Source organism: Plutella xylostella, chromosome 4 (genome assembly GCF_932276165.1).
Source record: "Plutella xylostella chromosome 4, ilPluXylo3.1, whole genome shotgun sequence".
Lineage (NCBI taxonomy): Eukaryota > Metazoa > Arthropoda > Insecta > Lepidoptera > Plutellidae > Plutella > Plutella xylostella.
Window position 1 is genome coordinate 6,270,359 of NC_063984.1, and position 15,394 is coordinate 6,285,752.

At 36.3% G+C, this 15,394-nt stretch overlaps 4 protein-coding genes across 7 annotated transcripts; 2 read left to right on the forward strand and 2 right to left on the reverse strand.

Annotated features, from left to right (window-relative positions):
* Positions 1-1,389: 1,389 nt before the first annotated feature.
* Positions 1,390-5,707, reverse strand: LOC105391807 (protein Mo25). Of its 3 annotated transcripts, none has more exons than XM_011563359.3 (7): positions 5,590-5,707; positions 5,146-5,332; positions 4,953-5,069; positions 4,213-4,355; positions 3,632-3,800; positions 2,709-2,978; positions 1,390-2,346 (listed from the first exon to the last, which is right to left on the reverse strand). In XM_011563359.3, exons 2-7 carry the CDS (start codon positions 5,272-5,274, stop codon positions 2,167-2,169), a joined length of 1,008 nt encoding a protein of 335 aa, XP_011561661.1. In that variant the 5' UTR covers positions 5,275-5,332; positions 5,590-5,707; the 3' UTR covers positions 1,390-2,166. The 3 variants fall into 3 exon arrangements, with proteins under 3 accessions (XP_011561661.1, XP_011561662.1, XP_011561663.1); XM_011563360.3 differs by having other exon boundaries at positions 5,497-5,650; XM_011563361.3 differs by having other exon boundaries at positions 5,502-5,649.
* Positions 5,708-5,849: 142 nt separating this feature from the next.
* On the forward strand, positions 5,850-8,820 carry LOC105391806 (lysine--tRNA ligase). Of its 2 annotated transcripts, none has more exons than XM_011563358.3 (8): positions 5,850-5,985; positions 6,195-6,573; positions 6,660-6,911; positions 6,994-7,386; positions 7,479-7,661; positions 7,756-7,916; positions 8,165-8,405; positions 8,560-8,820. In XM_011563358.3, exons 1-8 carry the CDS (start codon positions 5,951-5,953, stop codon positions 8,653-8,655), a joined length of 1,740 nt encoding a protein of 579 aa, XP_011561660.1. In that variant the 5' UTR covers positions 5,850-5,950; the 3' UTR covers positions 8,656-8,820. The 2 variants fall into 2 exon arrangements, with proteins under 2 accessions (XP_011561660.1, XP_011561659.2); XM_011563357.3 differs by lacking the exon at positions 5,850-5,985 and adding an exon at positions 5,989-6,124.
* On the reverse strand, positions 8,816-9,909 carry LOC105391805 (deubiquitinase OTUD6B). The gene has a single exon (XM_011563356.3). It carries the CDS (start codon positions 9,801-9,803, stop codon positions 8,967-8,969), a length of 837 nt encoding a protein of 278 aa, XP_011561658.1. The 5' UTR covers positions 9,804-9,909; the 3' UTR covers positions 8,816-8,966.
* Positions 9,910-10,145: 236 nt separating this feature from the next.
* Positions 10,146-14,972, forward strand: LOC105391804 (ankyrin repeat domain-containing protein 50). The gene is made up of 9 exons (XM_011563355.3): positions 10,146-10,462; positions 10,611-11,097; positions 11,183-11,340; positions 11,431-11,606; positions 11,878-12,028; positions 12,315-12,439; positions 12,575-12,701; positions 14,051-14,234; positions 14,468-14,972. The coding sequence occupies exons 1-9, from the start codon at positions 10,375-10,377 to the stop codon at positions 14,826-14,828; spliced, it is 1,857 nt and encodes a 618-aa protein (XP_011561657.3). The 5' UTR covers positions 10,146-10,374; the 3' UTR covers positions 14,829-14,972.
* The last annotated feature ends 422 nt before the right edge of the window (positions 14,973-15,394 follow it).

Genomic DNA, 15,394 nt, shown 5'->3' on the forward strand with positions numbered 1-15,394 from the left:
TTGAGTAACTTGAATTTCAAAATATTCAAGATTTTTTTCTCAAATCGATCGAACTGGTTTAACGAAAACATACAATTTGTAGCTGTACTATATAACAAACATCCCTTTCATGTACTGTTACATTTAAGATTCTTATTTAAACTTAAATAAAAATAACTTAAAATAACCCCCTAATCTATTAAATAAAGTGTTAGAATGCAGGCGCGAAGTTGTCCAATTTATCCTACAAGTATGAACCTAAACCTTTATTTATTCCGCAGGCAGATTGACTTAAGACATGAAAGCTGAAATAATATTCTAAGGATATTATACTAGGGCAGCCTGCATTCTACAATAAAAGTTAAGAAATGATAGATAAGGAGCATGTATGTAGGTAGTTTTAATGAATATTTACTTATTTGTTCGGTATTTTGATCTGACTGTAGTGTTATATGCACCGCTCCTAATCATGCGCCTTTTAAATTATATCTTAGAAGTTTAACGTAAACCATAGTATGTCGTACTATTTCACAATATTTTAAAAGTATCATACTAAGTGAATATATTTAAGAATAGGTATTTTATGTTTTCAGAATATTATAAGTACATCTCACAAAGCTTATATTGGTCCATGAATTATTTTGTTCTTCCATTTATTTATTGTATATTGTTTTGCCAGGAAAATGATACTAGATATACTAGGTATAGCATAAAATAGATAATAATTATACTATATTACGTAAGGATCTTTTTATTGGTATAATCAATGACAATTTTAGGGTAATTCGCAATATGTTTTTTTTTTGTTTAAAAAAGGTATTTAGTATCTAACTAGCTAATACTTTAACTTCACATTAGCTTGATTCTAAGGTATTTGAGTTTTACATGAAAACGTAAACCACTGCTTTGCTGTCTGTGTCGGATGTCGCCAAAGCAAGACTGATTTTAATTTGTCCCCTTTATTCGGTTATTTATCTATTATATTTAACTATATTATGTTATATGACGCCTTAAATGGCATATAGGTACTTTTTAATAACATCAAAATATAAGAGATAATGAATTATTAAGAAAACCAACAGTTGACGAAGTATAACGTATGATTTCAGCCATATTGTATAATATGGTAGACACCTTGGTTTATCTAAATGCTTATACTACTTATGTACATAAACTTTGTTTGATGTTAAGAGTATAGTTTATTTGTGATAATTAAGTTAAAATTTATGGTATGATACATAATATACACACCATTTCCACGACTGTGCGTTGGTACTGATTGTTTGGAATAAATCACTAATGCAAAATGGCGGTATTCTTATTACTAGATATTTACCTACCTTACTATACCACTCTCTATGTAAATCCTCCTAATTCACTTCAGTTGAATTAAATAAAAGAGTTACAGCGTCTGATTTAAATAATATTTATTCATTTTCAATAGATGTAATTGCATTAATGACGCTGGAAAACAAAGTGATACATTTAAATTACTCAGAAAATTTAGACAAAATAAAACTAACCATAAACATTACCAGAAATTTCATTAACTAGGTACCTACTAATTAAACCTGAACTCTGATTACAATTAAGCATTTATGCAATAAATAAAATAATTACGACACTTTAACTAAGTAGATAAAAGGTGATACATTGAAACCAATACTGAAAATATATAAATATACTTCTTGTGTAACAATTTATATTTCTGATATTGATCTAGAGTACAAAAGAAACTTACAAACATTTTAATAAAAATATTAGAGTGTCATATATACAAGTCTCGCTCTACTATATAGATCTTAGGTTCCTGCATTATTTGTCATTTCCAAAGGCTAAAACTTAAGCAAACTCGTGGGCTACTGTGACAAAATTTATACTTCGATTTCTAGGGTCGTCGCTAAACACGTCATAAAAACTAAAAAATGGTTTAAACAACTTACAAAACATATAAGTCAAACCATTAAAAAATAACTAACTCCTACAAATGTTTATTATAAAATGTTAATTTGCTCGTAGCATACACACTCTTCCTGACATCACAGACCAAATGTAAATTCCTTACCAGAATACCAATGTTACTATAGATCGCGCGCACACCCGGGGGTGACTTAGAAGCAATTAAATATAATAGCATCTATAACTAAGTTCTGTATCGAGTGGCGGTAGAATGAAATGCAGCTGCCGTTAGTGTTCAGAGGGTTTGAGCTCTTTGATTTGCTTTATGAGGTAAGCCTTCTCGTCGTTGAACTGCTCGTCCTCGCAGCGGTCCGTGTGGAACTTGGTGAGGAAGTCCACCAGCTTGTCCTGGTTCCGCAGCAGGATGTCCAGGATCGGCTTCGGCTTGTTGGGGTTCGCTACGAATACCTGCAAGATACGTGATGTGGAGGTTAATATCATGGTGTATTTCGATATGGTAAACAAGGAGACTAACCATGAGAAGGTATACTCAAATGTTAGTAATAACTATCATTTGTATCACCCAGTAAAACATAAACAAATGTAGGTAGGTTTGTGGTTAATTACTCATAAAATGAAATCATTACTCATAAAATTACGGGAACCTTTCCACCTATAAGTTAGGTACCTACCTAACCGTATGCACCCACTGAACATCAATACATAACTATTTCCAATAATTTTAGGTATCCCTTTTGAAGCTACTGTCCTTTACCTACAGCAAATACACATTTACACATACAACAATAATATAAAGGTCAGCAACGTACCTTAAAAACATGGAACGCCTCAAACTGTATGTTCCTGGACTTCTCTTTCAGCATGTTCATCATGAGCTTCAGGTTATCCGGGTTGGTGATGTATCTCGTCATGATGGAGAAGTTGTGCCGGTCCAGCAGCAGCTCCCCCAGCAGCTTGAGGCTCTGCCGCCGCGTCACGTAGTTCTCAGAGTTTAGCAGACGCTGGTAATGGCCGAACACCTTGTCGTAGTTCGCTTCTAGAAACTCCGCGCACAGGATCTTGTGTCGGGTTAGCAATTCCTGGAAGGTGGGCAGAGGGTTAGTGGATAAATAAATGTAGCATGTCGCAAACCGGGAAATGAGATGCAAACGAAAATCTGCTGTATCTGTACTGTTCTTTTTCTATATATTTGTGTAGATTCGTAAATGGTATCGAATCCTGTGATCGCTGCACTGCTGTATAAATGATCAGTCGCCGTGAGTGGGATGTTAATTGATGTAATATCATTGTGTTGGGAAATAAGCGCATTTTTTTCGAACTAAGCGATTTTCTCCCAAAAACCTAAACCGCATACCAATGTGCAGGTGTTTCAGCGCTTCAAGGCCAAAGGAATACACAAAACATGTAACAAAACAATAACACCCGTCTTTTTCATTCGGTGTTTTAAAGGGGAACGTGTGGCGGTAGTAGTGCCTAGCTACCTAGCTAGTCTTGTCAAGTATCTACCTATGGTACGCAACATAAACTTTTGTATCATGAAAGGATTTTTAATCAAGCACATAGGGAGCATCAATTAGTGAGGCCAGACTTACGGGGAACCCCAGTAACCTATCTGAGAAGTACGTACAGACTTAACTTCCATCCAACTGGAATCTGGCCGTGACATCCATACTTGGTCTGTGCTACTTACTCAAGTAAAATAAAGACTAACAAGGTGATCAAATAGGCTTACCTTAAAAGTAGAAAAGGCATCTGAGGCGATATCAAAAGTAGAAACTTCTACATAACGGAAGAAATTGTAAAAATCGTCTGAATACAACATTATTTTAGCCAGAGCTTCGTATCTCGCGCACTCCCGCAGCATCGTACCACAGTTGGATGCTATCTCTTGGTGCTCATACCTGGAAGCAAAACCAAAAATTATTATTGAATATAAAATGTTTTTATTCATTTATTACTTACTCACAAATTCTGCTACTATTTTTTGTAATAAAAATCTGAATTAATTATGCAGGAATGTATGTTATGTATGACGTGTTATCTAATCTAAATTTGTAAAGGATGTTTAATTAATAGGAGTGTGGATTACTGTACAAAACAAAACAAAAAAAAACATCCTGGACGTATTTTATTTTAAAATATGCAATCAACTTGTGTATTCATCCTCAATGTGTTGCAGGAAAACATGGGATATATTGAGCAGTTTTTGGTGTCAATACAAAAGTGATACAATACTGAGGAGACAGTAGAATGAAAATATGAAAATAATAATAGTGTTAGCCATAATATGTATAAATTAGCAAAAATCATTACCCAGACATCAAGGTGAAGAGGATCTCTGGTTTCGTGCAGATGTACTCAACCGTAGGTGATCGAGTACCGATTTGGCGTCGCAGAACATTGTTGAACACTTGTGCTACATCTTTCTTTCCCTCAAAATCGATTCGATTTAAATTCTGTAAATTGAAAAAGAAAAAAAAATTGACACAGGGTTTTTAGCTTTGGATCAAAAGTACACTCATGGGAAATGAAAAAGTTCCACTCACAAAATGCTGACTCCAAATGACCCCAATTTTTTCAATCATTTAATTTAAAATTTTAACAAAATATTACTGTTTTAGTTGGTAATATCCCGATGCTCTGTTAAATGTACTTCAATGTTGCAGAAAGCGTCACTAAGCTAGCCATGAATAATTTGGTGCTTTTCTCCTGGAACTTTTTTATTGCCCGTGAGTGTATATTTGTACTGGTTGGTGGCAGTTTGGGCTCGGTGAGTATGGTAAACTAACATGATAATTGAGTTTCAAAGCTTTTCTTATACTTATTGTAGTAAATAGGAGTTATCCTCAAGCAACTAATTTTAACTGTAGTGAACAAAATATACAATATAGACATCATAAATTTATTGGGTCATTGGTACAACAAGATAATAAAGATTTTGTCTTAGTGTGCAGAAAACAATGAGAAGTTGAGGTAAATAATTCATTTTCAGTTTTGTCAGTATCTTTGCAAGGGTTAAATAGTATAAAATATACTTTATTGTAAAAACTAACCTGAATTAGTAGCAGCAAGAGGTTTGTGTTGTAGAGCTCCTGAGCCAGCTGAGCCACAATGATGTCAGTCTGAGGCTCTGCATCAGATGTTCCATAAAGCATATTTTTTATCAGTAACTAAAACAAACATTATAAATTAATGGAACTGCTTGTACACAACTATGTAAATACACTTTACTTGTCATAAACTTACCAGATTTTTGCTGACATCTTCTTGAGCTTTTTCTGCCTTTTTATCGCCCCTTTCTAGAGCAGTAACTGCATCTTTTAGTGATCTCACGAGCTCAGCTGGGCTCTTTTGAGATTTACCAAAAAGAGGCATAGTAATTGTGATGATTTCGACAGATAATGTAAAGAAACCTGTCTACATAAGATTATATCTGTAACAAACACATAACATGTGAGATGGATCCAAACCTTCATATTCCAATGAAAATCAACAACAGAACTAAGGTAGATAATTTTCTATGAACTTGCACTTGATATCCACGAGAATGCAAGGGAAACAAAATGAGATGTGACAAATTTGTAAACGTTATCGAACCTTACAGGTTTCAGGATGGTATGAAATTGCTGCGTATCGTTGGGTTCTCATTAAAATGACCTAATCAGTATTATAACATGCAATATAACTCACTTTCCAAATAATTATTAAAATTTTCTATAGTATCAAGACACAGGCAAAACGAACAGCTGTGATGTCAATTCAACTCATGAACGAATTGCCAGATAAAAAAAATATTTACATTTCTCAATGACTCATTCACCGGTTTTCTCAGAAGAAGGGAGGGGTCATCGGAAAAATCGGGAGTTTTTCACAGATTAAAAACTATCTTGCCACTTAATACGATGACAGTAGTGACATAATGAAAATAAATTTTTGAACACAGTCTTCTCCATTCTTCTCTCTCTGGCACATGTGGCGGGTTGATGTACAATTATATTAAATAAAAGTGATTTATAATTAAGTAAGACCTTTCCCGTATATATTTCAAACAATGGCAGAGGCGTCTAGTGAGAAATTATCTAAGAAGTGAGTACTCAATTGATTACAGTGATACTAGAATCATGTTTACCTCGAAGACGTTTACGGCTTTCGCTGGGGTTTGGTCTAGAAGAAGTAACCTTTGCATGAGCCGATTCGTGAATCTTTCTACTGATGTTAGCAAACGGTTGGTGGTATTCCTTTTGTAGGTATAATTTAATAAGTTGTTTAAAAATTTACTTTAATTTTCGTTTTAGTGAGCTGAAACGGCGCCTGAAAGCCGAGCAAAAACTTAAGGAGAAAGCTGAAAAGGTTGCACAACAACCGGCGCCTGTCTCGTCAGAGAAAAAGGCTTCTAAGGTTGCAGAGGAGGAGATCAGTCCTAATGAGTATTACAAATTGCGAACAGCAGCTGTTGCAGCTCTCAAAACTGGAGCTAAATCTGACCATCCCTACCCTCACAAGTTCAATGTCACCACCTCCCTATCAGACTTCATTGAGAAGTACAACAACCTGAACAGTGGGGATGTGCTGGAGACTGTGACTGTGTCAGTGGCTGGCAGAGTGCACTCGATTAGAGAGTCTGGTGCTAAGCTTATATTCTATGACCTTAGAGCTGAAGGTGTTAAGATTCAGGTAAAACAATGTGCTATGAATATGTTTTAAAATTTACTTTAATCATAATTCTTCTTCACTATTAAACTGACTGTTAAAATTCATAGGTAATGGCTAATGCCAAGCTGTATGAATCTGAAGAAAAGTTTGCCACAGACACTGACAAGTTAAGAAGAGGAGACATCATTGGCTGTGTGGGTCACCCCGGCAAAACAAAGAAGGGAGAGCTGTCCATTGTTCCACAAACCATCACTCTGCTGTCCCCGTGCCTGCACATGCTGCCACATCTGCACTTTGGGCTCAAAGACAAGGAAACCAGATTCAGGAAGAGATATTTGGACCTCATTTTGAATGATAAGGTAATCAGATTTCTACTCCTATTATTAATATATGTTTTCCTTAAATATACTAAGTGCTAAAGTGCAGTGAATTATGTTTCAGGTCAGACAAATATTCTATGTGAGAGCAAAAATCATAGGATACATAAGAAGGTTTCTGGATAACCTTGGTTTCTTAGAGATTGAAACCCCAATGATGAACATGATCCCTGGAGGAGCCACTGCCAAGCCGTTCATCACACATCACAATGACCTCAACATGGACTTGTACATGAGAATAGCCCCAGAGTTATATCACAAGATGTTGGTGGTTGGCGGGCTCGACCGGGTCTATGAAATTGGAAGGCAGTTCAGGAATGAGGGCATTGACCTCACTCACAACCCTGAGTTCACTACCTGTGAGTTCTATATGGCCTATGCTGATTACAATGATCTGATCACCATTACGGAGACCATGCTGTCAGGAATGGTCAAGAGCATCCATGGTACTTACAAGGTAAGATTTCTAACATACAATAGTTAACAAAGTTTCCCTGGCCCATTTAAATAGGATTTTTTCAAACATTTTATATTTCTTTTATGTTTCAGGTGAAATACCACCCTGATGGGCCTGATGGTGAGGAGGTGGAAATAGATTTCACTCCTCCATTTGCGCGAGTCCCCATGATTGCTACTTTGGAGAAAGTTCTAAATGTCAAACTACCTCCAGCTGACAAACTGGACACTCCTGAAGCCAATGCATTACTGAGCCAAATCTGTGAAAAACATGAGGTAAGAATGAACTTTGATGAAAATATTGCTGACTAAAGTAAAGTACATAAGTAAATTATGCTCTTAAATAATAATTTGTCTTATATTTTTCCAGGTTGAGTGTCCTGCACCTAGAACTACAGCCAGGCTATTAGACAAGCTGGTTGGAGAATTTCTGGAGGAGAAGTGCATCAATCCTACATTTATTCTGGATCACCCTCAAATTATGAGTCCTCTCTCTAAGTACCACCGGGAAATACCAGGGTTAACTGAAAGGTGAATTGCATCATTCATTGAATAAGGCGTATTAAATAATGCATGTGCATTATTATCTTAATGTTTTGTTATCTCCCTTTGTAAAGCATTCATTATTTATATAAAGTATTCAATTTTATTACTGCTAAGATTAGTAAGATTTAATCTTAGGTCTTTTATTATGAACTTCAGTAATGATTTGTTATTAAGTAAATGAGTCAGTGTATCAACTACTAATCCTAAATCACTAACCCATGTGTTTCATTCAGGTTTGAGCTGTTTGTCATGAAGAAAGAAGTGTGCAATGCATACACAGAATTGAATGACCCAGCGACCCAGAGGGAGCGGTTTGAGCAGCAGGCCAAGGACCGAGCAGCTGGTGATGATGAAGCTCCTCCGACCGACGAGGCATTCTGCACAGCGCTGGAGTATGGTCTGCCGCCCACAGCGGGCTGGGGCCTCGGTGTTGACCGCTTCACCATGTTCCTCACTGACTCCAACAATATCAAGGTAATATAATTTGTGATAAACTTACGTTAAGTGAAATCTGTTCTTTTTGCTGAGAGCCATAATTCTTGTTTAAAATGTTTAAATTGAAACTGAGTAGGTATATTTCAAATAGTCCCATTCAACATGAACTTATTGCAATATTTTGACCTAACAGGAGGTGCTGCTGTTCCCTGCCATGAAGCCTGACGACCCAAACAAGCATAATGCAGAGGAACCTACAACTGAAAAAGCTGTACAAAATGGAGCCTAGACAATCTAGAAATATTTATTTTACTATTATGTATAACGTTGTTTATTGTGTTCTCTTTAAGCTTCACTTAATACCTACTTACAGTTTCATTTAAAATGTGTAAATTCAGAGCTCATAATTATATGCTTGTCTAGTTTTGAAATAATAAAAGCCCCTTAAATAATTTATTTGAAGTTTTATTAGCATAAGAATAGTATAGAACATTAAATGCTTGAACCACTGTAGTCCAGACTTTACTACTAGACATAGTAGTAGTCTTGTTCTGTTTAGGTTGATGCTGTATGAAATTTAATTGGGCAAAGCTTCTAAGTTTAGCTGTCTTCATCCACAACTGGCTCAGTTGAATTATAATGCTCTCCCAAACTATACATATGTCTGTGATATGTTAGAACAATAGGAGTGCCTTCAAACTCCATACCCTGGTCAATAGATTCTGGACCTGTGGCCTGAATTACTTTAATTGGGCATTTCAAGGAATTGGATAGAGCTCTGATTTCTAACTGCCCTCCCCACACTTTTGTATTGGATATCTTGTCACAATATTCATCAAATTCTTCATCATTTAGCATTTCAAATGTTTCTGGATTACACATGAAGGGTAAAAAATCTTCCTTGTTTTGTCTTATGTATGTTGCCACATTCTTACGAAGAGCATCTACAGATAGAGTAGTGTTTCTTACTGTTTCTAATTGATGAGAAACTGCTTTGTACAAGCAATCCCCATCAGATGGTATGGGATACAGCTTGAACTTTAGTTCCTTTAGTTTGGCATTTATAGCTTGAATTTCCATATTCCTAGGGCCATTTATGTTTTCTTTCTCTTGTAATTTAATTTGTTCAGCTCGTTCTTTCTCTTGTTGCGATTTCTTCTCACGTCTTTTTTGCGCTTTAGATACTTTTATTTTAGTTTCTGGTTCCGGCTCCGGCTCCGCCTCGCCAACTGCTTCAGGCTGTGTCTCCTGAAACTCATCTAATTCCTTCTTGTGCCGAATATCTATTTCAGATTCTAATCTTGCAATTTCAGCAGTAAGTTCTTTCTTCTTGCTTTTATCGTTCTTAGCGGCCTTTTTTAAGGCTTGAATATGAGCTTGCAATTCTTTCTTCTCCTTTCTATGTCTTGTTTCTAAATTTTCTAACTGTTCTTCCATCGTGAAGTTGATATACCCCACTGTCCTCTGAGTATCATGAAAGATCAACTAATAATTACATAAACTATTTAAGTAATTCTTATATGATTTGATTACAGTTTTTCTTGTTCGTATCGTAAACAAAAAAACATAACCTCCAAATCTTTAATCTGTACAGCAAATGTCACTGTCGCTAGTGTCACCAACACGGCACAGATTATAAGTAGTCCTTTATTTTCATTCATTCATTCACTCATGTAATGTCGGCAAATTTAATGGTCGGCAAGTAGGAGTAGGTGCCTGGCAAATTACTCTGTGAACATTAATAATTTAATCTGTAATTTATGTCATCCATTTCCTCCCTTCATCTTCATTCATCCTTGTTTTGTTTACAAAATATTTGCGATTTTGAATCGAATCGATCAATAATGTAATTTTTAATAAAATTCCTAAATATAGGTTTACTTTAGAAACACAATAAGTGAAAATGAATTTACTACCAACACATGAATTAATAAAATTAATTTACCTTATCGGGTAGTCAATGATGACCGAGTATTTTCAGCGAGATATACAGTCCTAAAACTCAGTCATGGACTCTGATAATGCATTGGAGAATAGCATGTATCAAGCTATATCTGATCAAGCATATGATGAAGTCAATCAATTATTATTGCAGGGTATGTATCATGATCAAAATTATTGAAATTACATTTTTAATTATTACTTTTATTTTATGTAGGCTGGGTAGTCAAGTGTTTCTTTGATCCTCTGCACCTATTTACCACTTTTTTGTATACTTACAATCAATTTTCAAAACTATTTCAGGTGCTGACCCTAACAAAGCAACAGTTCATGGCAAAACATGTCTTGGACAAGCCGCCTTCACAGGCAATATTAGGATTCTTAAATTATTAATCGATTTATCCACTGATGGCATACCAGTAATAAAGAAAACCTCTAAGAAGCGCCATGGAAAATCTCAAAAAAGAAAACTAAGAAATGATGGCAAGAACAGTGAAACTGCAGTCAAATTGAAAAACTTTGGTGACAGGAGAGCTAAAGAAGGTCTTAGTCTAGATGATAGCAGTGTATCAAGGGAGGAACTTGCGACATCTGATAAAAATCAGGGATACTTTGTGTTTATTCATAGTGAGGGTTCAAGTAGTGATGACAGCAGAGTACCTGCCTTGAAGTCCCCGCTGAGTCCCGCAACCCCTACCCCTCAGGGGGACCTAGAGTGGGACGAGGACATCAATACTGGAAGCATTGCTCCCACCACCCGTGAAGACGAGACCTGGTCTTCTATGTACATGTATGATATATTTTAATAACCATTTTTCTGTATAAAATCTTCTTTTTTTTATAATTTATATTTCTTATTTTCTACATCCTTGCAGGTGGTATGCTGCAATCCTGGAGAACACTGGTTCAGCATTAGCTTCAGCATCACTTATTCCCGGTGGCATCAACCAGCAAGATGCCTTCATGAGGACAGCACTACATTATGCTGCAGATCAAGGGCATACAGAGGCCGCCAAACTCCTTATAGATGCTGGTATGTGATAAAAAAGGAGTGTTATTTCAAGTAAATTTATGTTTAAGTATACTTAGAGTGATATTATTATATATTTTTTACCTTTTTCAGGCTGCAGATTGGACGTGCAAGGGGGAGATGGCTTCACCCCGCTGCACATCGCTGCCTTCAGGAATCACAAAGAAATCACCAAACTGCTGGTGGAAGCTGGAGCATTTGTAAATTATAAGAGCTATGATAGAATGACACCCATACACTTTGCCGCTAAAAGAGGATATTTAGATGTAGTAAGTTGATTATTTACGTTGTAAAGCCATTCAGCCATGCATTGATGACCAAATAGATATTTGTGCAAAAATACTTGGCCTAATTGATCATTCACACCACAATAAAATGAACACAATCCCACTGGATACTTAACTTATTATTCCATAGATTACCATTTTTTGAGTATTATTTGTAATTTAAATAAATATGGGTGAATCTCTGGGTGGAGCTCTAGTCACCGACTTACTAAGAAGAATAAGGGTGATTAGCAAAAATTCTATTCCCCCTCAGGTGAAACTCCTAGCCGCTAACGGAGCCTACCTAGAGGCGCGGGACGGCAGCGAGTGGACCCCACTGTACCAGGCGGCGCGGCGCGGACACGCCGACGTGGTGAGGTGTCTCATCGACGCCGGCGCCAATGTCAATAGCGAAGATGCGGAAGGTAAGTAAATTCCTTTATCTATTGTATTTATAGAATTTCAAAAGAAGTCCTCATGAAACTAATGAGATGACTTTTCGACTGAAAAAAGATTCGAAATTCCTTCGTGTTTTTCGCGATGATTTGTATAGACCCTTATTAGTGAGGATAACTCTAAATAAGATGTGAAGATAAGGTTAAATAATGATCATCATTTAATTTTGTAGATTTACAAACTCTTATTATTGGGGAGAACTCTTCAGCTTTTACCTAGATTATCGTTATAACTAATCATCCTTTTACTTTGTAGGTAGCACCCCGTTGTGTGTGGCGGTGTGGCAGGGACACACGGCCGTGGTGGAGACCCTGCTAGCCGCCGGCGCCAGGATCATACATTCACAAAACCTGCTTTACAATGCTATTTTACAAAATCACGTAAGTTTTTCTGTTTAATGTATTTTTTCAAGATATTTTTGTGATATAACTACCTACTTGTCTGATCGAATTTTCTGCATGATTGCGTACTTTCCGCCCATATAGAAATTGTAATAATATTTTGTGTATTTTCAGGATGATATAGTTAAGATGTTGTCAGTGGGCGGCGGCATCAACTTGCACAATGACAACGGCGACACGCCTCTATTATTCGCCGCTAGATTGGGGCAGCCAGACACTGCACGCATTTTACTTGAAAAAGGTACGCATGTAAAATTATCTTGGGAGGAGTACCGGTACGGTAAAGGATCATGAATAAAAAAAGGGGAATTATAAAACGAGCGAACAAAAAAAAACTTTGCGACTGATGATGACATATTGTTTTAATAACTTGAGCGGTATGAATTTGAGTAAGCGAAAAATTAACTAAACTGACGACGAATATTGATTTATAATAAAATCCAGAACGAGCTTACAAAAAGTGGATTGTGATATATCCATTTCAGATATTAAAATTTTATCCGAGCGACTTAATTACTAAGTGAGCGACTGGAATTACTAAGTGAGCGACTGGAAATACAGAGAGGGCAACTTCAATATTAAGATAGATTCGATTTTTCTAAGTGAGGTTATACTATCGAACTACTAAAAAGTTCACTTTGAGCAAAGTTTTTTATGCTGCTTTATTAATGATTATTGGTTACTGATATTCTATTTGAGGGCTTATGTTTTTTATTTTGATACGCTTTTTTAATTAAAACTACAGATTTTTAAATGCGCGCGGATTCGAATGGGGGCGGGTGACGAATCGTTGCAGCCAGGTGAGTTGTAGTAGGGCTACTTATACCTATCAATGTTTCTTACTATTAATAAGAAGTTTTTTTTAGTTGACTGAAGCGTCTTATTTTATTTTTTGTTTATTTGATTGAAATAAATGCATGCATATTACTTTAATTTTACGGAGTACATTGTTTTATTTAATTACCCTTATATATCAATAATAAAATTTCTCAACTAATAGAATAGTGTTTCTTCAAATAGTTATTTCATATTATTTTTATTTTTTAAATGTGAGCTCATTATACGCAGAGTATCATCTGCTCATTAGTGTATTTTTCAAAGTGGTTTTTGTATTCGAAACACTTCATTTAAGATAAAATGCCGCTCAGTATAAAAAATACATTTGCCAAATATTGAAAAAAAATGCAGGACGTAACGTTGACACTCAAACAAATATTAGGTCGCTCAAATATTATGAAGCTGCTCATTTTGTATTTTAAGTAACTCAAATTAATGTTTGTAAGTTGTTGTTCTGTTGATTTCTCGTCACTCGCAGTCAGTCGCTCACTTAGTAATTCTATAACCCAAATTAATTAATTTTGACACTTAGAACTGTAATTTACAGTCACTCGTTTTATTGCTACCCATAAAAAAATGACGATCAAAATGTACCTAAATAAGTACCACTATCTTTCAGACAGACACGTCAACGGCTCGATATTTATAAATAAAAAAGGGGTTAAACCTTGGCGGTGAATTTAACGTGCTTTTCTTACTTAGAAACAGGATATCCTATCCATAGGTAATCATTATTATTGTGTTCATTTCCAGGTGCAAACGTAAACTCCCGCAACAGTATAACAGGCGCCAACGCTCTGCACACGGCCGTGGAGCACGTGAGCGACGCGGCCGAGTTCGAGGACCTGCTGGTTACCTTCGTGCGGCACGACATCGACATCAACTCCACCGCGCTCACCGGCGACACGGCCCTCAATAGGGCCTTGTTGATTCAGAAGTTAGATTTATTTTATGTTTGTTTTTCTGCAGCACATTTTGACTTTATCATCAACGCCTTGAAACGGTTCTACTGAGTCCAGTAACTCACGTGTGTACACACACAGCCACCCAAGTAAGTTTATCTGTATACGGTAGAGGGCTGCAAGACGTACCTCGCTATGTTTGTTCCAGGACTCCCGACCCGAGAACTCGTCATAATTGAAGAACATTATTTAAAATATGTTTTTTCAGGGACCACGCGGCTCGACTCCTAATTCAATACGGGGCTGACGTGAACGCGTGCGACCTACTCGCGTGCGGGCTGGACAACCTCACGATCGTGCGGCGCCGGTCGCCCGCGCTGGCCGACATGCTGCTGAAGGCGGGACACGCCGCCCCGCCCCCCGACCCGCACGCGCCGCCCCCGCGCCCCGGCAGCGCCGCGCACTGGCTCTACCACGCCTGCAGGCAACCGCTAGCGCTCGCCGACATATGCAGAATCAAAATAAGAAATATGACCGATAGAAAACAACTTTTCGATTACATTACGTTGTTGCCGTTGCCGAAGAGCTTACACAGGTTTTTGATGATGAAAGATGAAGGGTTGAATTGATTTTGGAAGAAAGTAGGTATCTAGTTTAAATGTAATCATGGGTCTACAGGAATTGTGGATTTTAATATATTGTGAAATTATTGGAATTGTAAAAGATAAATATTGTTAAGAGTTCCTTTATTTAATAAAGATAAATTCAAAATACAAAGTGTATGTTAGTGACAAAAATATATAAAACATTTATTGGTATTAACCCTACTTCTAGTGATAACAGACACGCTACAAGTTAGTTCTAATAGAAACAGTATTATGTAGGTATTGCACATAAAATAACGAACAATATTGCATCAAAAATTGTTAGATGATAAAGTTTTCAAAATGTACAAAGGTATATGTATGGATTTTCTTACTAACTACATTTTTTCTGTTTATTCTTGTGATGATAACAATAGTTCATAAACTATTTAATTTAATAAGGTTAAACAATTTTATAACAATATTTCTGTACAACGCACAGTTATTTTTACTCCATGTTTGTTAGTGATTTAACAAAATAAAAGCTATCTATTTACAAATCATAATATTATTAGTGTAAAATACTTTTAGGAATGAAAGAATACAAAGGG